General features: G+C 47.4%; 1 protein-coding gene across 1 annotated transcript in view; it reads left to right on the plus strand.

Moving 5' to 3' along the window:
- Positions 1-26,272, plus strand: part of LOC139368728 (semaphorin-3G-like) — a 70,203-nt gene that overhangs the window by 7,975 nt on the left and 35,956 nt on the right. The window contains exon 2 of the mRNA XM_071108021.1: positions 19,659-19,819. Coding sequence (XP_070964122.1) covers positions 19,659-19,819 — 161 coding nt within the window. The remainder of the gene's footprint in view (positions 1-19,658; positions 19,820-26,272) is intronic.

Below are 26,272 nucleotides of genomic sequence, written 5' to 3' on the forward strand. Positions count from 1 at the left end.
GGAGCTGTTGACAGGAAGTGCCAAGAGCAACAACGCCTGCTGCATTTGATATAAACTCAGCAAAAAAAGAAACGTCCTCTCGCTGTCAACTGCGTATATTTTCAGCAAACTTAACATGTGTAAATAGTTGTATGAACACAGCAATATTCAACAATTGAGACATAAACTGAACATGTTCCGCAGACATGTGACCAACAGAAATTGAATAATGTGTCCCTGAACAAAGGGTGGTTCAAAATCAAAAGTAACAGTCAGGATCTGGTGTGGCCACCAGCTGCATTAAGTACTGCAGTGCATCTCCTCTTCATGGACTGCACCAGATATGCCAGTTCTTGCTCTGAGATGTTACCCCACTCTTCCACCAAGGCACCTGCAAGTTCCCGGACATTTCTGGGTGGAATGGCCCTAGCCCTCACCCTCCGATCCAACAGGTCCCTGACGTGCTCAATGGGATTGAGAAAGAGGGCTCTTCGCTGGCCAACACTGATATTCCTGTCTTGCAGAAAATCAAGCACAGAATGAGCAGTATGGCTGGTGGCAGTGTCATGCTGGAGGGTCATGTCAGGATGAGCCTGCAGGAAGGGTACCACATGAGGGAGGAGGATGTCTTCCCTGCAACACATAGCGTTGAGATTGCCTGCAATGACAACAAGCTCAGTCCGATGATGCTGTGACACACTGCCCCAGACCATGACGGACCCTCCACCTCCAAATCGATCCCGCTCCAGAGTACAGGCCTCGGTGTAATGCTCATTCCTTCGACGATAAACGCAAATCAAATTAAAGTTCATTTGTCACATGCATACAACAGGTGTAATAGACCTTACAGTGAATTGCTTACTTACAGGCTCTAACCAATGGTGCGGGACAACAAAAAAAAGGAAATAAAAAGTGTGTGTGTAGGTAAGTAAAGAAATGAAACAACAGTAAAAAGACATTTGAAAAAGAGTAGCAAGTTATATACAGACACCTGTTAGTCAGGCTTATTGAGGTAGTATGTACATGTAGGTATCGTTAAAGTGACTATGCATGTATGATGAACAGAGAGTAGCAGAAGCGTAAAAAAGAGGGGTTGGCGGGTGGTGGGACACAATGCCGATAGCCCGGTTAGCTAATGTGCGGGAGCACTGGTTGGTCGGGCCATTTAGGTAGTATGTACATGAATGTATAGTTAAAGTGACTATGCATATAAGATTAACAGAGAGTAGCAGCAGCGTAAAAGAGGGGTTGGGGGGGGGCACAATGCAAATAGTTCCAGCTGTAGAACATTTTGAGGATCTCAGGAACAATGCCAAATCTATTTAGTTTCCTGAGGATGAATAGGCTTTGTCATGCCCTCTTCACGACTGTCTTGGTGTGTTTGGGCCAATCTAGTTTGTTGTTGATGTGGACACCAAGGAATTTGAAGCTCTCAACCTGCTCCACTACAGCCCCGTCGATGAGAATGGGGACGTGCTCGGTGCTCCTTTTCCTGTAGTCCACAATAATCTCCTTAGTCTTGGTTCGTTGAGGGATAGGTTGCTATTCTGGCACCACCAGGCCAGGTCTCAGACCTCCTCCCTATAGGCTGTTTCGTCGTTGTCTGTGATCAGGCTGTTGTGTCGTCATCAAACTTAATGATGGTTTGGGAGTTGTGCCTGGCCATGCAGTCGTGGGTGAACAGGGAGTACAGGAGAGGACTGAGCACGCACCCCTGGGGAGCTCCAGTGTTGAGGATCAGCGTGGCAGATGTGTTGCTACCTACCCTCACCACCTGGGGGCGGCCTGTCAGGAAGTCCAGGATCCAGTTGCAGAGGGAGGTGTTTAGTCCCAGGATCCTTAGCTTGGTGATGAGCTTTGAGGATACTATGGTGTTGAACGCTGAGCTGTAGTCAATGAACAGCATTCTCACATAGGTGTTCCTTTTGTTCAGGTGGGAAAGGGCAGTGTGGAGTGCAATAGAGATTGCATCATCTGTGGACCTGTTTGGGCGGTATGCAAATTTGAGTGGGTCTAGGGTTTCTGGGATGATGGTGTTGTGTGCCATTACCAGCCTTTTAAAGCACTTCATGGCTACGGACGTGAGTGCTACGGGTCTGTAGTCATTTAGGCAGGTTGCCTTTGTGTTCTTGGGCACAGGGACTATGGTGGTCTGCTTCAAGCATGTTGGTATTACAGACTCAATCAGGGACATGTTGAAAATGTCAGTGAAGACACCTGTCAGTTGGTCAGCACACGTCCTGGCAATCCGTCTGGCCCCGCAGCCTTGTGTATGTTGACCTGTTTAAAGGTCTTACTCACGTCGGCTATGGAGAGCGTGATCACACAGTCGTCCGGAACAGCTGATGCTCTCATGCATTCCTTAGTGTTGCTTGCCTCGAAGCGAGCATAGAAGTGATTTAGCTCGTCTGGTAGGCTGTTGTCACTGGGCAGCTCACGGCTGTGCTTCCCTTTGTAGTCTGTAATAGTTTGCATGCCCTGCCACATCCGATGAGCGTCGGAGCCGGTGTAGTATATTTCAATCTTAGCCCTGTATTGGCGCTTTGCCTGCTTGATGGTTCGTCGCAGGGCATAGCGGGATTTCTTGTAAGCTTCCGGGTTAGAGTCCCATGCCTTGAAAGCGGCAGCTCTACCCTTTAGCTCAGTGCGAATGTTGCCTGTAATCCATGGCTTCTGGTTGAGGTATGTACGTACAGTCACTGTGGGGACGACGTTCTCAATGCACTTATTAATAAAGCCAGTGACTGATGTGGTGTATTCCTCAATGTCATCGGAAGAGTCCCAGAACATGTTCCAGTTTGTGATAGCAAAGCAGTCCTGTAGTTTAGCATCTGCTTCATCTGACCATTTTTTTATAGACTGAGTCACTGGTGCTTCCTGCTTTAATTTTTGCTTGTAAGCAGGAATCAGGAGGATAGAGTTGTGGTTGGATTTACCAAATGGAGGGCGAGGGAGAGCTTTGTACGCATCTCTGTGTGTGGAGTACAGGTGATCTATAATTTCTTTCCCTCTGGTTGTACATTTAAAATGTTGATAGAGATTTGGTAGAACTGATTTAAGTTTCCCTGCATCAAAGTCTCCGGCCACTAAGAGCGCCACCTCTGGGTGAATGGTTTCCTGTTTGCTTATTTCCTCATACACCTGACTGAGTGCGGTCTTAGTGCCAGCATCTGTCTGTGGTGGTAAATAAACAGCCACGAAAAGTATAGCTGAGAACTCTCTAGACAAGTAGCGTGACCTGCAGTTTATCACAATATACTCTACTTCAGGCGAGCAAAATCTGGAGACTTCCTTAGATTTCGTGCACCAGCTGTTGTTTACAAATATGCACAGACCCCCCTCCCCCCCCCTGCTCTTACCGGAGTGTTCTGTTCTATCCTGCCGGTGCAGCGTGTATCCCACTAGCTGAATATCCATGTCGTCATTCAGCCACGATTCCGTGAAACATAGGATATTACAGTTTTTGATGTCCCGTTGGTAGGATATTCGTGATCGTACCTCGTCTAGTTTATTGTCCAATGATTGCACGTTGGCGAGTAATATTGACGGTAACGGCAGCTTTCCTAGTTGCCTTCTGCTGGTCCTCTGCGTCGCTTCCTTTTGCGAATAATTGGGATGTCTGTCCTGTGGGGTGTTTGGAGAATATCGTCCTGCTTGTTGTTGCTGTTGTTGAAGAAATCTTTGTCTAATCCGAGGTGAGTGATCGCTGTCCTGATATCTAGAAGCTCTTTCCTTCCGTAAGATACGGTTGCAGAAACATTATGTACAAAATAATTTACAAATATCGCGAAAACCCCCCACATAATAGCACAATTGGTTAGGAGACCCGTATAACGGCGGCCATCTCCTCCTCCGACCATCAAAACCAAAACCACGACTCGTCAGTGAAGAGCACGTTTTGCCAGTCCTGTCTGGTCCAGCGACGGTGGGTTTGTGCCCATAGGTGACGTTGTTGCCGGTGTCGTCTGGTGAGGACCTGCCTTACAACATTCCTACAAGCCCTCAGTCCAGCCTCTCTCAGCCTATTGCGGACAGTCTGAGCACTGATGGAGGGATTGTGCGTTCCTGGTGTAACTCGGGTAGTTGATGTTGCCATCCTGTACCTGTCCCGCAGGTGTGATGTTCGGATGTACTGATCCTGTGCAGGTGTTGTCACATGTGGTCTGCCACTGCGAGGATGATCAAATGTCCATCCTGTCTCCCTGTAGCTCTGTCTTAGGCGTTTCACAGTACGAACATTGCAATGTATTGCCCTAGCCACATCTGCAGACCTCATGCCTCCTTGCAGCATGCCTAAGGCATGTTCATGCAGGTGAACAGGGACCCTGGGCATCTTTCTTTTGGTGTTTTTCAGAGTCAGTAGAAATACCTCTTTAGTGTCCTAAGGTTTCATAACTGTGACCTTAATTGCCTACCATCTGTAAGCTGTTAGTGTCTAAACGACCGTTCCACAGGTGCTTGTTCACTGTTTCCCATTAAGCATGGGAAACAGTGTTTAAAACATTTACAATGAAGATCTGTGAAGTTATTCGCATTTTTACCAATTATCTTTGAAAGACAGGGTCGTTTCTTTTTTTGCTGAGTTTAGTTATTGATATTTGTATACAGATGCACGGATGCGCGCACACATATAAGCGCGCACACGCACACACGCACACACACACACACACACACACACACACACACACACACACACACACACACACACACACACACACACACACACACACACACACACACACACACACACACACACACACACACACACTGCGATCATTACCTCAGCACTCCTGGCGATTACATAGGCCGCCGTTAACTTATACTTGAGCCAATACTCCATACAGGCCACGTGTGTGTTAATTAAGAGAGTAGCTCAACATGGGGTGCTGCCTGCCACTGATAGGGAGAGTCAGCTGGTACAGGGGCCAGGGAGACTGCCTGCCTACTAGTGTTAACGAGGGTAATTTCTTCATTACAGAGAGAGAGAGGAGGAGGGAGACCTTCTCAGCAGGGTCTGGCAAGACTAGCCTGGACTGGACTGGGCATTCCAGTACCCCTCTAGACCCTCCAGAAGTGGCCTGGTTCTGACCCACCTTGTTGGGAAGCACTAGAACATTTGACAGATGATGTACCATTTTATTGTGTCATCACATGCCTGTCCGTATCATCACATGCCTGTCCAATTTCACGGCCCTCCATACCAGCCATTCCCAATTCAGCCCTAATTCCCCCATAATGCCAGGTTTAGGTTGTTTTATGACCACTGTGTGTGAACCAGTAAGGTTTCGACTGAGTTTTGGGTGAAACCTCACTCCACTGTGAAAGTCATTGGCGAAGTTTACAGTGTCCTAGGCTGTCCTTCTGGCAAGGGGTTGATTGAGGTCTGGGATGCTGAGGTCACCCTCTCCCCCCCTCTCTCCCTCTCTACCCTTTTCTGGTTGGCTCTACAGGGGGATCGTGTGACCCTGTCAGATAAGCATCCTGAGACGTGAGACGACTGATAAAAAATATGTTCCTGTGTGTGTGTGTGTGTGTGTGTGTGTGTGTGTGTGTGTGTGTGTGTGTGTGTGTGTGTGTGTGTGTGTGTGTGTGTGTGTGTGTGTGTGTGTGTGTGTGTGTGTGCGTGCGTGCGTGTCAGTGTCCAGTGGATCGCTTCAGACAGAGCCCTGGCAGTGGTGTGAAGAATGTACTACAGCTCTACCTCAGAATCCACAGGGACAACTTATGTCTCCACTGAGGACCTTCACAACACCGAGGTCAAACAACACTATGTGAGGTCTTAGACATAGAATGTCTAAATGGGTTTTTAAGAAGCAAAAAAACGAGCTTAGGAGTTGAGGGCAGGCCCAACGCCCCTTCAATGTGTACATTACTCTCTCTGTCAAACAGACACACAGGCACTTCCTCACACATACTCAGTGTAGAGCTTCACCATATAATGCCATAGAAAGACCAGGTCCATACCAGTCAGTAGTAACCCAGAGTATTGTGTCACCAGCCAAGACAAACACCTGACTTCTGTCCCATAGACTCAAGTAGCCATAATAGACCCCATAGAGATTCGCAGTCTCCATACACTGTGGAAGAACCTCGTTTGCATTCTCCTTGCGTCCTCTCGCCTTTCTTCTCTTCTCATTCTCAAAACCCATTGGAGGAGAAGCTCAGAGGGGAGGGACCTCTGGCATTCTCAACCAATGGGTTTTGAGAAGGAGACGAGGAGAGAAGACCTAAGGAGAATGCAGTTGAGATCTTCCCTGTAAATAGGATCTAATTAGGAAAGAACAGCTCTGGGGATGATACACAGCACTTGTTTTTCTGGGTGGAATTGTTATTTTCCTGTGTGTCTGTGTGTGCGTGCAAGTTTGCTTACTTGTGTGTGTGTGATTCTGTGGTCGGTTATATATGACAGGCCCGGAGATGGTAAAGGACACGTGGGCAGAAAATACAGGGCTTTCATGTGTCACGGGCATCTGTGGTGGGGCAGGTGGACACAGATAATGGTGGCAGCCAAGTGGGTCCCCTGTGGGTCCGTGCACAGAGGAGGGGGTGGGTAGTCCAGACAATGTGGAAAAGATGGAGGAGGAGGTGGGAGGGTTGATTTGTGTGTAGACCCAGATTCCTGCCATTCTTGGCACACAGCAATAATATACAGCAGTGCTAAAACAAGGAACACTGGCCTGGGAAGTCTTTTAGTAGTGTAATAACTTTAGTGTATGTGTGTATGAGTGTGTGCACGTGTTTATCTATAATAGTGGGGACTAGAAGTCTCCACAAGAATAGTAAACTAACAAACATTTGACCAACTGGGGACATTTGGTTAGTCCCCACAAGAGCAAATGCTATTTCTATGGGGTTTAGGGTTAAGGTTAGAATTCGTTTTAGAATTAAGTTTATGGTTAGGAGCTAGGGTTAGGTTTAGGGTTAGGGTTAGGTTTAGGGTTAGGGAAAATAGGATCTTGAATGGGACTGAATTGTCTGTCCCCACAAGGTTAGTTATACAAGACTGTGTGTGTGTGTGTGTGTGTGTGTGTGTGTGTGTGTGTGTGTGTGTGTGTGTGTGTGTGTGTGTGTGGTGTGTGTGGTGTGTGTGTGTGTGTGTGGTGTGGTGTGTGTGTGTGTGTGTGTCTCTGTGTGTGTACACTATAAAAAAAGCCAATATAACCAATTGCTTAAACAGCGTTCTACTGTGAGTTGAGTTTACTTTAAAAGGACAAGAATTTGAGCTAATGTGTTCAAGTTTGTTTACTCAGCAAACTCTGCTCAAAGTGAGCTGAATATCAACAAGCTTGTTGAGTAAAATTACAAATTAATGTTTGCTCAAAATCCCTCAAAACTACACCCATCATTATCATACTTCCCACCATAGTTGATTAAACTTATGCCACACAGCGATAAATATCATACATGTTTCTAAAATAATGAAATGTGTTAGTTATTGGACTTATTGTACCCAATAGTGAGATATCTGTTCCAGTTCATATGATTTAGGTAGCTCAATAATCAATCTTGGCAAGGCCTCTGAGAAATATGCAAATAATGTAGAATACATTCTCAAGTGGAATTGTATCTTCACTTAACCTACATTTCAAAATTGAGTGATCATACAATTCAACCAGAGAATGTATGTTGGTTCTAATATATCACCAAATTTTAAGCAAACTTACAATCCTATTGCAGCTGATTGCCTTACAATATTTTTTTTTACATTGTGTGTGAACCTGTCAGATGGAGGCAGAAGGTGGGTTAGAGATGTAGCGATGAGAGGCATGAGGTGGAGACAATGAGAGAAGGGATGTGAGTGTTTCACCATAGTGTGGCTACGGGGGTCTAATGGGCATCAGATGTGTCCCCCTCCTCTGCCCCTCTCCCATCACCCCCCCATCCCTCACCCTGAGCTCAGAATAACACTCCTCCAGCCAGCCCTTAACACACTAACTACTAACACTGCTTGGCTTGGGGCACAATTTGTACCTACAGATGATACAGTCAGATAGAAGAGCCTTGAGCACTCCCTCACACACAGCCTACTTTTCACCAGCCTCTCTCTCTCTCTCTCTCTCTCTCTCTCTGCCTTAGTCTCTCCTTCTCACACTATTTAAATATTTATTTTCCTGTCTAAGCACTGAAATAATACAGCTAGATTGGGGTTATGTCTATGAGAAGCCCCATCCATCAGAGAATGTCTTTACATACACAGCTGTGATGGAGGAGGAACATGTTGGCATGTAAGCCATGTGGCTGAGGCATCCAGAGGATCTGTATTGAGTACGATTTCCCAGAAGTGATTGGATGTTATGGTTACAGAGAATGTAGGAAATTGCATGTTGAATGTTTTGTGAGTTTTTTCCCAAGCCTGGAGTTGGTCAGAGGTTACCATTAGGCAAAACTGGTTAACTCATCGTTGTTTCCACTTAATTCCAACCCCCAAAATCTATGTGATGTCGTTGAAGCAACGCGGAAATCTGATTGGATTTGCAAAAAGTCCTCAACGTAAGGGCATTTGGTCTTTTTTTCACCCAACTTTTAACCTAAATCCAATGATAGGGTGATATTAGTTGTAGATTTCACGTTGAGTTCATGTTAATTAACAACTCAACCTAATGTAAATCAAAACTAGACGCTGAACTGACGTCTGTGCCCAATGAGCATCATTATCCCTAGTCAAAGTAGGTGGCTGAGGCATCGTCTGGGTCAATGGTGTTGTGGTTAGCACTCAGACAGACCATAATCAGGGACACTCTGCATTAATATTGAATTGGTATTGGGTTAGTATTTGGATAGTCTGGGTTAGTCTGGGATTTCCTTGGTTAGGCTGTCTTATCTGTTGAATCAATATTATCCCTGGGCTCAGGTGTCACACACACACTCTGAGGACCATCCAGACAGGGAGGTGGACACACACACACACACACACACACACACACACACACACACACACACACACACACACACACACACACACACACACACACACACACACACACACACACACACACACACACACTATTACGGGGCATTAGCCTATGGGGTGCCAGTATAGTGCGACCAGATGAAGGGCTCAGACCAGATGTTTACACTCTTAATCCACTGGATAAACAAACAGGAAGACTGAAGAGGAGGGGAGAGGAGGAGGAGAACCCTCGATAGACTCCCAGCCTCCCTGATCCCCTCCTCTCTCCCCCCAGTCTCCAGTGTTTGGTTCCCAAAGCCCCAGACCCACAGAGAGTGACCCCTCTTTCTCTGTTTATTTGTGTCTGTGGGACACTGCAATGGGAAGACAGTGAATGTTGGTTAAAAGCTGCATGTAGGAGCATAGTTAGTTTTGTTGAGTTTAAGGCAGAGGGTTTTGCTGTGATAATCAATATTTGACACATTGACAACAAATGGTTATTACTTAGATTTGGCAAGAATGTTCTTATTTTGGAGCATTGCGTTAATGTAAATGTGGCATATTTATCTCCATATGTACAATGTTGTTCTTTACATTTGGGGTTATTTTTTTGGTAACTGTAGGGTTCTAAACGATTTGGCAGATGTTTTACTGTCGTGAGGTTTTTTAAAGAGGGAAAAAGACAGAGAGTTGCAGATGGAGAGCGAAGGAGAAAAAGAGGAGAAGTGTGTGGTGTTTGTGTGAAGTATGACTGTTTTCTGAGGCGTCAGGCTGTTACAGTGATAACAAGCTACAGATGAGCTGAAATCTGTTAGGTATTAGCTTGCCGCCACCACCTTTCTGTGTGTGTGTGTTTGATTGTGTGTGTTTTATGTGTACCTTCAGTTTGGGGGGTTTGGGAACAGGGGGAGGAGATAGTGGCTATAGGAATGGAGTAGGAGCTGCATCACTGATAGGTTTCATTTCCTCCTCTCTTGTCAGAACACAGAGGTGAGAGCAGAGCAACAGATCTCGACCTCATAGTTGACTTTCTCGAGCTTCAACACTCACTCCAGACTGAAATCTATCCTCAGCTCATACAGATTTAGTGGAAAACACTGAACCCCTACATGCATTTACAGGTGTACGCTGATAACTTAAAATGAAAGCAGTGACTGAATTTCTGCAAGTGTTCAGTTGGACTCTGTTCAGTTAGACACTGTTCAGTTAGACTTTGTTCAGTTAGACACTGTTCAGTTAGACACTGTTCAGTTAGACACTGTTCAGTTGGACTCTGTTCAGTTAGACACTGTTCAGTTAGACACTGTTCAGTTGGACTCTGTTAAGTTGGACTCTGTTCAGTTAGACTGTTCAGTTAGACACTGTTCAGTTGGACTCTGTTCAGTTAGACACTGTTCAGTTGTACTCTGTTCAGTTAGACACTGTTAAGTTGGACTCTGTTCAGTTAGACACTGTTCAGTTGGACTCTGTTCAGTTAGACACTGTTCAGTTAGACTCTGTTCAGTTAGACACGGTATCTTTGTCTGTAACATGATCTGCTACAGAATAGTATTGATGGATGTTTCCTTCTGCTTATACTGTACATGTGTCTCAACCCTATCTCCTACCCTATCTCTCTTCTGTACTGTCTGTATTTGCTAACCTGTCTGTCTCCAGTATATATAGGTATACATATGTCACCTGTGGCCTTGTGGCCCTCATCTGTACTTATCGCTGTGCTCCCCTGTTTGTTAGGAATGTATGTCAGTACCCCCCCCCCCCCCTATTTCTCCCCGTTGATGCTCATGTCTACAGGACCTGTTTTTGTGTCTGTGAGTTAGATCTCCTGTCTGTCAGTTTGTCCGTCCATCCGTATGTCTGTATGCTGAGTCAGTGGTACCTTAGGCTGCGTTCTGTTGGGAGGTAGGCTTAGTCTTTGAATTGGAAAAGGCTTCAAATAACTTTTATGAGGTCTTAATAACAGGCAGCCCTGTTGTTTGGCTTCTGCTGTAGCGATGGTTTCATCAGATTCCAATTAAAGGGGTTGGGTCTGACTCGTGCCACCTCAGCTTTTCCATTCATATACATTTTATTCACAATTAGGAAATATATGAGGGGAAAAACACTGTAAAGTGAAAAGTGTTCTCCAATGCTTTCTACAGTTCATTATGGTGATGAGGGATAACTGTGTGTGTGTGTTGGTGTTTAGCTGGCTGTTAAAAAGCTGTAATAGTGTTTATGTACATGGGAAGACCAATGCCTAGAGCTTGTATGATATCATCAGTGTATGTCTCTGCATGTCTGTCATCTCTCCGCTGTCACCTTCTCTACTTCTCTACTGAGTCTCTCGGCCTTTCCGCGCATGCACACACACACACACACACACACACATACACACGCTGATAGACGAGCCCCTGTCACTCAGTGCTCCTCAGTGTTCGCTGAGTGATGCACAAGGTCCCCTCTGTACCCAGCGACACCTTGTCCATCCGTGGGGCCCAACAGAGTTCTGGGCGTCAGGTCCTCACAAGACACAGAGAGAGAGACACACACCCCACACACAACCCCCCACTACCAGACACAGAGAGACCCCCCTCCCGACACACACTGGGCTGATCAGGCAAAAACATACAAACCACCACCTCACATCGAACTTGAACTGCGTATCTAGGCCACTCTTGCAGAGAGAGACTGTAGATGTGTTTGTTATTTGATGTTGTCCCCAGAATAGCTGGAGATCCAACAGTGAACTAATGTCTGTGAGACATTAAAGAGTAGAAATGGCAGGCTGAAGAGATGTTTGAAATATAATTACAACACTCCCTGAGCTGAACAATACCTCAGGTACCACTCTGCCTTTTAATGAGCTCAACGCTCTGATGGTTAGAGATGGTTAGAGATCAAAGGATTTTCTCTCTCTCTCTCTCTCTCTCTCTGAGTTCCACCTCCTGACTCTCGATTGGTTTTGGGAAGAGGGAGATCTGATGTGTACAGACCAGTCTGGCAACACTTCACAGAGACCACCGACAGAGACACACACACACAGTTTTTCTGTCTTCTCTTACAACACTCCAGCCAAGATGTCAGGGGAGCATGCCTGGCCTCCCTACTGTGCTCTATGTTTATGGTATGCGTGTGTTTGGTCGATCTGGGTCTGCACTGTAGAGGAGAGCCAGTAAGAAGAAGGCCCTGAGTGGATACTGTGCACACTAAAAAGTAGGGTTCCTCAAGGGTTCTTTGGGTGATTCTTCAGTATGGAACCATATTGTCCCAAATAACCCTTTGAGGCCTTCAATGGTTATTTTCAGTTCAAAATATGAGTGTTTCCTATTTTAGTGATGAAGGGTAGTGTCATTCCAGTTGATCTAATCTGTTGTGTTATGCTATGACAGTCCTATTTGGCTTAGTTGGTAGCGCATGGCACTTGCAATGCCAGGGTTGTGGGTTAAATTTCCACCGGGGATCAGTACGAACAAATATGAAAATATATGCACTAACTACTGTACGTCGCTCCGTCTGCTCAATGACTGAAATGTTCATAGAAACACGTTGTACTCTATATGACAATGGCCAGTGATGGTGTCTTGAGAAAAACTCACGTATGGTAATTGAGAATGGTTGACTAAATCAGTAATTCTTCATTTTCTGCATGGGAACACCAGCCATTCCAGAGCTAGCACAGCTGATTCAACTTACTAATAAACACAATAACAACACCTATGGACGTTTAACAATATAATATGGCTATTAATCTAGAATTAAAACCATGTATGGTTCTACAAAGAACCTTCCATAAAGGTTCCATAAAGAATCAAAAAAGGGTTCTATTTAGCAGCAAATAGGGTTGTAACCATAGTGCAATCCTTGGGGTTGTAACCATAGCGGAATCCTTGGGGTTGTAACCATAGTGGAATCCTTGGGGTTGTAACCATAGTGGAATCCTTGGGGTTGTAACCATAGTGGAATCCTTGGGGTTGTAACCATAGTGGAATCCTTGGGGTTGTAACCATAGTGGAATCCTTGGGGTTGTAACCATAGCGGAATCCTTAGGGTTGTAACCATAGCGGAATCCTTGGGGTTGTAACCATAGCGGAATCCTTGGGGTTGTAACCCTAGCGGAATCCTTGGGGTTGTAACCATAGTGGAATCCTTGGGGTTGTAACCATAGCGGAATCCTTGGGGTTGTAACCATAGCGGAATCGTTGGTGTTGTAACCATAGCGGAATCCTTGGGGTTGTAACCATAGCGGAATCCTTGGGGTTGTAACCATAGCGGAATCCTTGGGGTTGTAACCCTAGCGGAATCCTTGGGGTTGTAACCATAGTGGAATCCTTGGGGTTGTAACCATAGCGGAATCCTTGGGGTTGTAACCATAGTGGAATCCTTGGGGTTGTAACCATAGTGGAATCCTTGGGGTTGTAACCATAGTGGAATCTTTGGTGTTGTAACCATAGTGGAATCCTTGGGGTTGTAACCATAGCGGAATCCTTGGGGTTGTAACCATAGCGGAATCCTTGGGGTTGTAAGCATAGCGGAATCCTTGGGGTTGTAACCATAGCGGAATCCTTGGGGTTGTAACCATAGTGGAATCCTTGGGGTTGCAACCATAGTGGAATCCTTGGGGTTGTAACCATAGTGGAATCCTTGGGGTTGTAACCATAGTGGAATCCTTGGGGTTGTAACCATAGCGGAATCCTTGGGGTTGTAACCATAGCGGAATCCTTGGGGTTGTAACCATAGCGGAATCCTTGGGGTTGTAACCATAGCGGAATCCTTGGGGTTGTAACCATAGCGGAATCCTTGGGGTTGTAACCATAGCGGAATCCTTGGGGTTGTAACCATAGCGGAATCCTTGGGGTTGTAACCATAGTGGAATCCTTGGGGTTGTAACCATAGTGGAATCCTTGGGGTTGTAACCATAGTGGAATCCTTGGGGTTATAACCATAGTGGAATCCTTGGGGTTGTAACCATAGTGGAATCCTTGGGGTTGTACCCATAGTGGAATCCTTGGGGTTGTAACCATAGTGGAATCTTTGGTGTTGTAACCATAGTGGAATCCTTGGGGTTGTAACCATAGTGGAATCCTTGGGGTTGTAACCATAGCGGAATCCTTGGGGTTGTAACCATAGCGGAATCCTTGGGGTTGTAACCATAGCGGAATCCTTGGGGTTGTAACCATAGCGGAATCCTTGGGGTTGTAACCATAGCGGAATCCTTGGGGTTGTAACCATAGTGGAATCCTTGGGGTTGTAACCATAGTGGAATCCTTGGGATTATAACCATAGTGGAATCCTTGGGGTTGTAACCATAGTAGAATCCTTGGGGTTGTAACCATAGTGGAATACTTGGGGTTGTAACCATAGTGGAATCCTTGGGGTTGTAACCATAGTGGAATCCTTGGGGTTGTAACCATAGCGGAATCCTTGGGGTTATAACCATAGTGGAATCCTTGGGGTTGCAACCATAGTGGAATCATTGGGGTTGTAACCATAGTGGAATCCTTGGGGTTGTAACCATAGTGGAATCCTTGGGGTTGTAACCATAGCGGAATCCTTGGGGTTGTAACCATAGCGGAATCCTTGGGGTTGTAACCATAGCGGAATCCTTGGGGTTGTAACCATAGCGGAATCCTTGGGGTTGTAACCATAGCGGAATCCTTGGGGTTGTAACCATAGCGGAATCCTTGGGGTTGTAACCATAGCGGAATCCTTGGGGTTGTAACCATAGTGGAATCTTTGGTGTTGTAACCATAGTGGAATCCTTGGGGTTGTAACCATAGTAGAATCCTTGGGGTTGTAACCATAGTGGAATACTTGGGGTTGTAACCATAGTGGAATCCTTGGGGTTGTAACCATAGTGGAATCCTTGGGGTTGTAACCATAGCGGAATCCTTGGGGTTATAACCATAGTGGAATCCTTGGGGTTGCAACCATAGTGGAATCATTGGGGTTGTAACCATAGTGGAATCCTTGGGGTTGTAACCATAGTGGAATCCTTGGGGTTGTAACCATAGCGGAATCCTTGGGGTTGTAACCATAGCGGAATCCTTGGGGTTGTAACCATAGCGGAATCCTTGGGGTTGTAACCATAGCGGAATCCTTGGGGTTGTAACCATAGCGGAATCCTTGGGGTTGTAACCATAGCGGAATCCTTGGGGTTGTAACCATAGCGGAATCCTTGGGGTTGTAACCATAGTGGAATCTTTGGTGTTGTAACCATAGTGGAATCCTTGGGGTTGTAACCATAGTGGAATCCTTGGGGTTGTAACCATAGTGGAATCCTTGGGGTTGTAACCATAGTGGAATCCTTGGGGTTGTAACCATAGTGGAATCCTTGGGGTTGTAACCATAGCGGAATCCTTGGGGTTGTAACCATAGCGGAATCGTTGGGGTTGTAACCATAGCGGAATCCTTGGGGTTGTAACCATAGCAGAATCCTTGGGGTTGTAACCATTGCGGAATCCTTGGGGTTGTAACCATAGCGGAATCCTTGGGGTTGTAACCATAGCGGAATCCTTGGGGTTGTAACCATAGCGGAATCCTTGGGGTTGTAACCATAGTGGAATCCTTGGGGTTGTAACCATAGTGGAATCCTTGGGGTTGTAACCATAGTGGAATCCTTGGGGTTGTAACCATAGTGGAATCCTTGGGGTTGTAACCATAGTGGAATCCTTGGGGTTATAACCATAGTGGAATCCTTGGGGTTGTAACCATAGTGGAATCCTTGGGGTTGTACCCATAGTGGAATCCTTGGGGTTGTAACCATAGCGGAATCCTTGGGGTTGTAACCATAGTGGAATCCTTGGCGTTGTAACCATAGTGGAATCCTTGGGGTTGTAACCATAGCGGAATCCTTGGGGTTATAACCATAGTGGAATCCTTGGGGTTGCAACCATAGTGGAATCCTTGGGGTTGTACGAATAGTGGAATCCTTGGGGTTGTAACCATAGTGGAATCCTTGGGGTTGTATCCTTGGGGTTGTAACCATAGTGGAATCTTTGGATTTGTAACCATAGTGGAATCCTTGGGGTTGTAACCATAGTGGAATCCTTGTGGTTGTAACCATAGTGGAATCCTTGGGGTTGTAACCATAGTGGAATCCTTGGGGTTGTAACCATAGTGGAATCATTGGGGTTGTATCCTTGGGGTTGTAACCATAGTGGAATCTTTGGATTTGTAACCATAGTGGAATCCTTGGGGTTGTAACCATAGTGGAATCATTGGGGTTGTAACCATAGCGGAATCCTTGGGGTTGTAACCATAGCAGAATCCTTGGGGTTGTAACCATAGCGGAATCCTTGGGGTTGTAACCATAGCGGAATCCTTGGGGTTGTAACCATAGTGGAATCCTTGGGGTTGTAACCATAGTGGAATCCTTGGGGTTATAACCATAGTGGAATCCTTGGGGTTGTAACCATAGTAGAATCCTTGGGGTTGTAACCATAGTGGAATACTTGGGGTTGTAACCATAGTGGAATCCTTGGGGTTGTAACCATAGTGGAATCCTTGGGGTTGTAACCATAGCGGAATCCTTGGGGTTATAACCATAGTGGAATCCTTGGGGTTGCAACCATAGTGGAATCATTGGGGTTGTAACCATAGTGGAATCATTGGGGTTGTAACCATAGTGGAATCCTTCGGGTTGTAACCATAGTGGAATCTTTGGTGTTGTAACCATAGTGGAATCCTTGGGGTTGTAACCATAGTGGAATCATTGGGGTTGTAACCATAGCGGAATCCTTGGGGTTGTAACCATAGCGGAATCCTTGGGGTTGTAACCATAGTGGAATCCTTGGGGTTGTAACCATAGCGGAATCCTTGGGGTTGTAACCATAGTGGAATCCTTGGGGTTGTAACCATAGTGGAATCTTTGGTGTTGTAACCATAGTGGAATCCTTGGGGTTGTAACCATAGCGGAATCCTTGGGGTTGTAACCATAGCGGAATCCTTGGGGTTGTAACCATAGTGAAATCCTTGGGGTTATAACCATAGTGGAATCCTTGGGGTTGTAACCATAGTGGAATCCTTGGGGTTGTAACCATAGTGGAATCTTTGGTGTTGTAACCATAGTGGAATCCTTGGGGTTGTAACCATAGTGGAATCCTTGGGGTTGTAACCATAGTGGAATCCTTGGGGTTGTAACCATAGCGGAATCCTTGGGGTTGTAACCATAGTGGAATCCTTGGGGTTGTAACCATAGTGGAATCCTTGGGGTTGTAACCATAGCGGCATCCTTTTTTTGGTGCTATATAGAAACATTTTCTTATGATTCTTCATAGAACCTTAGGAAAGTGTTATTTATGAAACCATACAGGTTCCATTTAGAACCGTATGAGCATGGTTATTTATAGAACCTTCAATTTTCCCCCCCATATAATACCAAAATGGGTTCCAAGCCAAATAACCCTTATATGGCACTACAGTGCCTTCGGAAAGTATTCAGACCCCTTGACTTTTTCCACATTTTGTTACGTTACAGCCTTTTTCTAAAATGGATGAAATAAAAAAAATCCTCAGCAATCTACACAGAATACCCCATAATGACAAAGTGAAAACAGTTTTTTAGAAATTATATACATAAGTATTCAGACTCTTTGCTATGAGACTCGAAATTGAGCTCAGGTGCATCCTGTTTCCATTGATCATCCTTGAGATGTGTCTACAACTTGATTGGAATCCACCTGTGGTACATTCAATTGATTGGACATGATCTGGAAAGGCAAAAACCAAGCCATGAGGTGGAAGGAATTGTCCTTAGAGCTCCGAGACAGGATTGTGTCGAGGCACAGACCTGGGGAAGGGTACCAAAACATTTCTGCAGCATTGAAGGTCCCCAAGAACACAGTGGCCTCCATCATTCTTAAATGAAAGAAGTTTGGAACCACCAAGACTCTTCCTAGAACTGGCCGGCCGGGGACAAAGGCCGTGGTCAAGAAACCGATGGTCACTCTGACAGAGCTCTAGAGTTCCTCTGTGGATATGGGAGAATCTTCTAGAAGGACAACCATCTCTGCAGTGCTCCACCAATCAGGCCTTTATGGTAGAGTGACCAGACGGAAGCCACTCCTCAGTAAAAGGCACATGACAGCCCGCTTGGAGTTTGCCAAAAGGCACCTAAAGACTCTCAGATCATGAAGAACAAGATTCTCTGGTCTGATGAAACCAAGATGGAGCTCTTTGACCTGAATGCCAAGAGTCACGACTAGAGGAAACCTGGCACCATCCCTACGGTGAAGCATGGTGGTGACAGCATCATGCTGTAGGGATGTTTTTCAGCTGCAGGGACTGGGAGACTAGTCAGTATCGAGGCAAAGATGAACGGAGCAAAGTACACAGAGATCCTTGATGAAAACCTTCTCCAGCTTGCTCAGGGCCTCAGACTGGGGTGAAGATTTACCTTCCAACAGGACTACGACCCTAAGCACACAGCCAAGACAACTCAGGAGTGGCTTCGGGACAAGTCTCTGAATGTCTTTGAGTGGCCCAGCAAGAGCCCGGACTTGAAACCTGAAGAGACCTAAAAATAGCTGTGCAGCAACGCTCCCCATTCAACCTGAAAGAGCTTGAGATGATCGGCAAAGAAGAATGGGAGAAACTCCCCAAATACAGATTGTAGCGTTATACAAGCTTGTAGCGTCATGCCCAAGACGACTCAATGCTGTAATCCCTGCCAAAAGTGCTTGAGTAAAGAGTCTGAATACTGATGTAAATGTGATATTTTATATTACCATATATTTTTTTTAAATTAACAAAAATGTCTAAAACCTGTTTTTTCTTTGTCATTGTGGGGAATTGTGTGTAGATTGATGAGGAAAAATATATATTTAATGAATTTTAGATTAAGGCTGTAATGTATCCAAATGTGGAAAGGGCACGGGGTCTGGATACCCTCAGAGGGCACTGTATATATAACCATTTGTTTTTAGTGTTGTGTGTGCGTGTGTGTGCGTGTGTGTGTGAGCATGCGAGCAAACATGCGTATGTGTTGATGGGTGGTGTACCTCAGAGTAGCGCGTTCCATGTCAAGCCCAGATAACTCTTTCTGCAACTAATGTGTATTACAGGCGTATGACATCCTATAAACACTGGGACTCCACTCAAACTGCTATTGATCTTTATTTGTCATCTCAGAACACAGAACACTGAGTCATTCTCTAGCTGAGCCAAACCTTCCAGTTCTCTAATGTTCTGGAAGACCCCTGAATACCTCTGAACAAACATGGAGATCTCCTTCCCAGCAGGGAGTCCACCCAGAACAACAACCCAAATTCCATCTTAATCACAAACTGACTTTTCTTCAGCATATTGAGCAGATTTATAGGAGTCTTCCGTATTGATGTATTGCATACAAAAAAGAAAGAGAAACATAATTAAAAACAGGTTAGTCCATATTTGCACAGTATGGCTAATAACATAGGACATGACTGCATGTGCTGAAATACAACAGAGACATAATCTAAACGACAGGCTCCTCACTGGTCACAGACATCAATTCAACATCTATTCCACTAAATGATGTGGAAACAACATTGATTCAACCAATGGGTTTCTACGTACTCCATGAATGGAGACCAGGTCAGGTCAGATTTCTTCCGGGACCCACACACGGTGTACCTAACCTTTTCAAATGGCAGAGATGACATCACCTCCTTGACCTACTGCATATTGATGTTTTGCTTAGTTTTCCACTGGGTTTATATATCTTCACATGCCCACTCTGTTCTTCTCTGCATCCATCCATCCATCCATCCATCCATCCATCCATCCATCCATCCATCCATCCATACTCCTTCACCTCCTCCTCCCACAGACCTTGTAGCCACCAACCGGTCCTCTATCTTCAGTGGTCACCACGGTGAGCTTTCCCTGAGCGCTTTGTTTCTGGACGAGTACCATGACCGCCTGTTCCTGGGGGGCAAAGACGTCCTCTACTCCCTGAGACTGGACCATACCAACCTGGACTCCAAAGAGGTGAGTCCATGTTCCCTGTAATATATATTGTACCGATAGGCCAATGGGGGGAGTTTAAACCCCTCCACATACTCATCAACTCATGTACAATAAACCCCACATAAATAATTATTCCTAACTCACCCATTGTCTTAGTGTTGTTGTTTGAGCTGCTGACTAGGGTGGCATGTACATCTCACCAGGACTCCATATAGTCACTTAACACACAATCTTATCCAGAGCAATTTACTGTAGTGAGTGCATAAATCATACTTTTTGTACTGGTCACCTGTGGGAATCAAACCCACAACCCTGGCATTGCAGGTGCCATGCTCCACCAGCTGAGCCACACAGGAATACCAACCTCAAATGTCTCTAAATCATCTCTCTTTAATCCAGCTCCAATTTTAGGATTCCTAACTTAATCCCTGTAGAGATTAACACTTTGTAACAGTTTGAGTTAGTGGACAGTTAGTCTGTCTGTCTGTCTGGCTGTCTGTCTGTCTGTCTGGCTGTCTGTCTGGCTGGCTGTGTCCTCATTCACCCTGTGATATACATCCTCCTGTGTGTGTCACACTTATCCTGGTCTAGAGTTTACACTAAGCTGGTCTCTTCTTATCAGGTCTCTGTGGTTTCCCACCTGATAGGGTAGCAGAGGGAGAAAGAGCGATTGAAAAAGAGAGACAGGAGAGAAAGCTTAACCATAGCCCCAGGTTTCTCCAGCCTCCTCCTCACATATCATTACCTCTAGAATTATTTAATCCCCCTCTATCCCTCCTTCTGTCTGGTCCTCCATCATAGACTAAGCTCTCTGCTCCTCCCTCTCTGCCTCTGTATATCACTTAACCTGCTATGTACCAGTTTACTGTTAGACTCCATTTAGAAAGTTAACTCACTATTTATTATATATATTTTTTATGTAGGGAGAAGATCAGCTTTAATATTGCAGATATATTGTAGCTTCCATCAATGTAATTGTCTGCATCACTTCCAATCCCCATATATTTTGTTGGCGCATATACATACATACATATATTAACAGTTGAAGTCGGAAGTTTACATACACCTTAGCCAAATACATTTAAATCTCAGTTTTCACAATTCCTGACATTTAATCCTAGTAACAATTCCCTGTTTTAGGTCAGTTAGGGTCACCACTTTATTTTAAGAATGTGAAATGTCAGAATAATAGTAGAGATACAATTTGAAATAAATAATTATTTCTTTCATCACATTCCCAGTGGGTCAGAAGTTTACATACACTCAATTAGTATTTGGTAGCATAGCCTATAAATTGTTTAACTTGGGGCAAATGTTTTGGATAGCCTTCCACAAGCTTCCCAAAATAAGTTGGGTGAATTTTGGCCCATTCCTCCTGACAGAGCTGGTGTAACTGAATCAGGTTTGTAGGCCTCCTTGCTCGCACACGCTTTTTCAGATCTGCCCACAAATGTTCTATGGGATTGTGGTCAGGGCTTTGTGATGGCCACTCCAATACCTTGACTTTGTTGTCCTTAAGATATTTTGCCACAACTTTGAAGTATGCTGGGAGACCCATTGCGACCAGGCTTTAACTTCCTGACTGACGTCTTGAGATGTTGCTTCAATATATCCACATAATTGTCCTGACTCATGATGCCATCTATTTTGTGAAGTGCACTAGTCCCTCCTGCAGCAAAGCACCCCCACAACATGATGCTGCCACCCCCGTGCTTCACGTTTGGGATGGTGTTCTTCAGCTTGCAAGGCTCCCCCTTTTTCCTCCAAACATAACCATGGTCATTATGGCCAAACAGTTCTATTTTTGTTTCATCAGACCAGAGGACATTTCTCCAAAAATTACGATCTTTGTCCCCATGTGCAGTTGCAAGCCCTAGTCTGGATTTCTTATGGCGGTTTTGGGGCAGTGGCTTCTTCCTTGCTGAGCGGCCTATCAGGTTATGTCAATATAGAACTCGTTTTACTGTGGATATAGATACTTTTGTACCTGTTTCCTCCAGCATCTTCACAAGGTCCTTTGCTGTTGTTCTGGGATTGATTTGCACTTTTTGCACCAAAGTACATTCATCTCTAGGAAACAGAACGCGTCTCCTTCCTGAGTGGTATGATGGCTCCGTGGTCCCATGGTGTTTATACTTGCACACTATTGTTTGTACAGATGAACGTGGCGTTTGGAAATTGCTCCCAAGGATGAACCAGACTTGTGGAGGTCAACAATTGTTTTTCTGAGGTCTTGGCTGATTTCTTTTGATTTTCCCATGACGTCAAGCAAAGAGGCACTGAGTTTGAAGGTAGGCCTTGAAATACATCCACAGGTACACCTCCAATTGACTCAAATTATGTCAATTAGCCTATCAGAAGCTTATAAAGCCATGACATCATTTCTGGAATTTTTCAAGCTGTTTAAAGGCACAGTCAACTTAGTGTATGTAAACTTCTGACCCACTGCAATTGTGATACAGTGAATTATAAGTGAAATAATCTGTCTGTAAACAATTGTTGGAAAAATGACTTGTGTCATACACGAAGTAGATGTCCTAACCGACTTGCCAAAACTATAGTTTGTTAACAAGAAATTTGGTTGAAAAACGAGTTTTAATGACTCCAACCTAATTGTATGTAAACTTCCGACTTCAACTGTATATACATATCTTTAAAAAAAATACATATGTCCTTTATTACCCTCCAACCCTACCACCCCTCCCTCAATTGGAGCAAACTAGTGAACAACAATGCTTAGGCCTGTAATTCCAGTTTATACATACTATATACATTTTATGTATATTTTAAGTCAACTCACTATTAGTAATGTCTATACTCCTAGGCTCAGTCTGGCTAGGCCCACTAGTCTTTGACAGGGAGAAACAAACATGGATGAGTTGGAGAGATGAGGTCACAGAGACCAGGTTGGCCTGTGAACTGCCCACAGCTCACTGCCCACAGCCCACAGCTCAGTGCCCACAACTCACTGCCCTCAGCCCACAGCTCACTGCCCTCAGCCCACAGCCCACAGCTCACTGCCCTCAGCCCACAGCTCACAGCCCACAACTCACTGTCCTCAGCCCACAGCTCACTGCCCACAACTCACTGCCCTCAGCCCACAGCTCACTGCCCACAACTCACTGCCCTCAGCCCACAGCACACTGCCCACAACTCACTGCCCTCAGCCCACAGCCCACAGCTCACTGCCCACAGCCCACAGCTCACAGCCCACAACTCACTGCCCTCAGCCCACAGCTCACTGCCCACAACTCACTGCCCTCAGCCCACAACTCACTGCCCACAGCCCACAGCTCACAGCCCACAACTCACTGCCCTCAGCCCACAGCCCACAGCTCACTGCCCTCAGCCCACAGCTCACAGCCCACAACTCACTGTCCTCAGCCCACAGCTCACTGCCCACAACTCACTGCCCTCAGCCCACAGCTCACTGCCCACAACTCACTGCCCTCAGCCCACAGCACACTGCCCACAACTCACTGCCCTCAGCCCACAGCCCACAGCTCACTGCCCACAGCCCACAGCTCACTGCCCACAACTCACTGTCCTCAGCCCACAGCTCACTGCCCACAACTCACTGTCCTCAGCCCACAGCTCACTGCCCACAACTCACTGTCCTCAGCCCACAGCTCACTGCCCACAACTCACTGCCCTCAGCCCACAGCTCACTGCCCACAACTCACTGCCCTCAGCCCACAGCTCACTGCCCACAACTCACTGCCCTCAGCCCACAGCCCACAGCTCACTGCCCACAGCCCACAGCTTACAGCCCACAACTCACTGCCCTCAGCCCACAGCTCACTGCCCACAACTCACTGCCCTCAGCCCACAGCACACTGCCCACAACTCACTGCCCTCAGCCCACAGCCCACAGCTCACTGCCCACAGCCCACAGCTCACAGCCCACAACTCACTGCCCTCAGCCCACAGCTCACTGCCCACAACTCACTGCCCTCAGCCCACAACTCACTGCCCACAGCCCACAGCTCACTGCCCACAACTCACTTCCCTCAGCCCACAGCTCACTGCCCACAACTCACTGCCCTCAGCCCACAGCCCACAGCTCACTGCCCTCAGCCCACAGCTCACTGCCCACAACTCACTGCCCTCAGCCCACAGCACACTGCCCACAACTCACTGCCCTCAGCCCACAGCCCACAGCTCACTGCCCACAGCCCACAGCTCACTGCCCACAACTCACTGTCCTCAGCCCACAGCTCACTGCCCACAACTCACTGTCCTCAGCCCACAGCTCACTGCCCACAACTCACTGTCCTCAGCCCACAGCTCACTGCCCACAACTCACTGTCCTCAGCCCACAGCTCACTGCCCACAACTCACTTCCCTCAGCCCACAGCTCACTGCCCACAACTCACTGCCCTCAGCCCACAGCCCACAGCTCACTGCCCACAGCCCACAGCTTACAGCCCACAACTCACTGCCCTCAGCCCACAGCTCACTGCCCACAACTCACTGCCCTCAGCCCACAGCTCACTGCCCACAACTCACTGCCCTCAGCCCACAGCCCACAGCTCACTGCCCACAGCCCACAGCTTACAGCCCACAACTCACTGCCCTCAGCCCACAGCTCACTGCCCACAACTCACTGCCCTCAGCCCACAGCACACTGCCCACAACTCACTGCCCTCAGCCCACAGCCCACAGCTCACTGCCCACAGCCCACAGCTCACAGCCCACAACTCACTGCCCTCAGCCCACAGCTCACTGCCCACAACTCACTGCCCTCAGCCCACAACTCACTGCCCACAGCCCACAGCTCACAGCCCACAACTCACTGCCCTCAGCCCACAGCTCACTGCCCACAACTCACTGCCCTCAGCCCACAGCTCACTGCCCACAACTCACTGCCCTCAGCCCACAGCCCACAGCTCACTGCCCACAGCCCACAGCTCACAGCCCACAACCCACTGCCCTCAGCCCACAGCTCACTGCCCACAACTCACTGCCCTCAGCCCACAGCTCACTGCCCACAACTCACTGCCCTCAGCCCACAGCTCACTGCCCACAACTCACTGTCCTCAGCCCACAGCTCACTGCCCACAACTCACTGTCCTCAGCCCACAGCTCACTGCCCACAACTCACTTCCCTCAGCCCACAGCTCACTGCCCACAACTCACTGCCCTCAGCCCACAGCCCACAGCTCACTGCCCACAGCCCACAGCTTACAGCCCACAACTCACTGCCCTCAGCCCACAGCTCACTGCCCACAACTCACTGCCCTCAGCCCACAGCTCACTGCCCACAACTCACTGCCCTCAGCCCACAGCCCACAGCTCACTGCCCACAGCCCACAGCTTACAGCCCACAACTCACTGCCCTCAGCCCACAGCTCACTGCCCACAACTCACTGCCCTCAGCCCACAGCACACTGCCCACAACTCACTGCCCTCAGCCCACAGCCCACAGCTCACTGCCCACAGCCCACAGCTCACAGCCCACAACTCACTGCCCTCAGCCCACAGCTCACTGCCCACAACTCACTGCCCTCAGCCCACAACTCACTGCCCACAGCCCACAGCTCACAGCCCACAACTCACTGCCCTCAGCCCACAGCTCACTGCCCTCAGCCCACAGCTCACTGCCCACAACTCACTGCCCTCAGCCCACAGCCCACAGCTCACTGCCCACAGCCCACAGCTCACAGCCCACAACCCACTGCCCTCAGCCCACAGCTCACTGCCCACAACTCACTGCCCTCAGCCCACAGCTCACTGCCCACAACTCACTGCCCTCAGCCCACAGCTCACTGCCCACAACTCACTGTCCTCAGCCCACAGCTCACTGCCCACAACTCACTGTCCTCAGCCCACAGCTCACTGCCCACAACTCACTGTCCTCAGCCCACAGCTCACTGCCCACAACTCACTGTCCTCAGCCCACAGCTCACTGCCCACAACTCACTGTCCTCAGCCCACAGCTCACTGCCCACAACTCACTTCCCTCAGCCCACAGCTCACTGCCCACAACTCACTGCCCTCAGCCCACAGCACACTGCCCACAACTCACTGCCCTCAGCCCACAGCCCACAGCTCACTGCCCACAGCCCACAGCTCACTGCCCACAACTCACTGCCCTCAGCCCACAGCTCACTGCCCACAACTCACTGCCCTCAGCCCACAACTCACTGCCCACAGCCCACAGCTCACAGCCCACAACTCACTGCCCTCAGCCCACAGCTCACTGCCCACAACTCACTGCCCTCAGCCCACAGCTCACTGCCCACAACTCACTGCCCTCAGCCCACAGCCCACAGCTCACTGCCCACAGCCCACAGCTCACAGCCCACAACCCACTGCCCTCAGCCCACAGCTCACTGCCCACAACTCACTACCCTCAGCCCACAGCTCACTGCCCACAACTCACTGCCCTCAGCCCACAGCTCACTGCCCACAACTCACTGTCCTCAGCCCACAGCTCACTGCCCACAACTCACTGTCCTCAGCCCACAGCTC

Source organism: Oncorhynchus clarkii, chromosome 16 (genome assembly GCF_045791955.1).
Source record: "Oncorhynchus clarkii lewisi isolate Uvic-CL-2024 chromosome 16, UVic_Ocla_1.0, whole genome shotgun sequence".
Taxonomy (NCBI): Eukaryota; Metazoa; Chordata; class Actinopteri; order Salmoniformes; family Salmonidae; genus Oncorhynchus; species Oncorhynchus clarkii.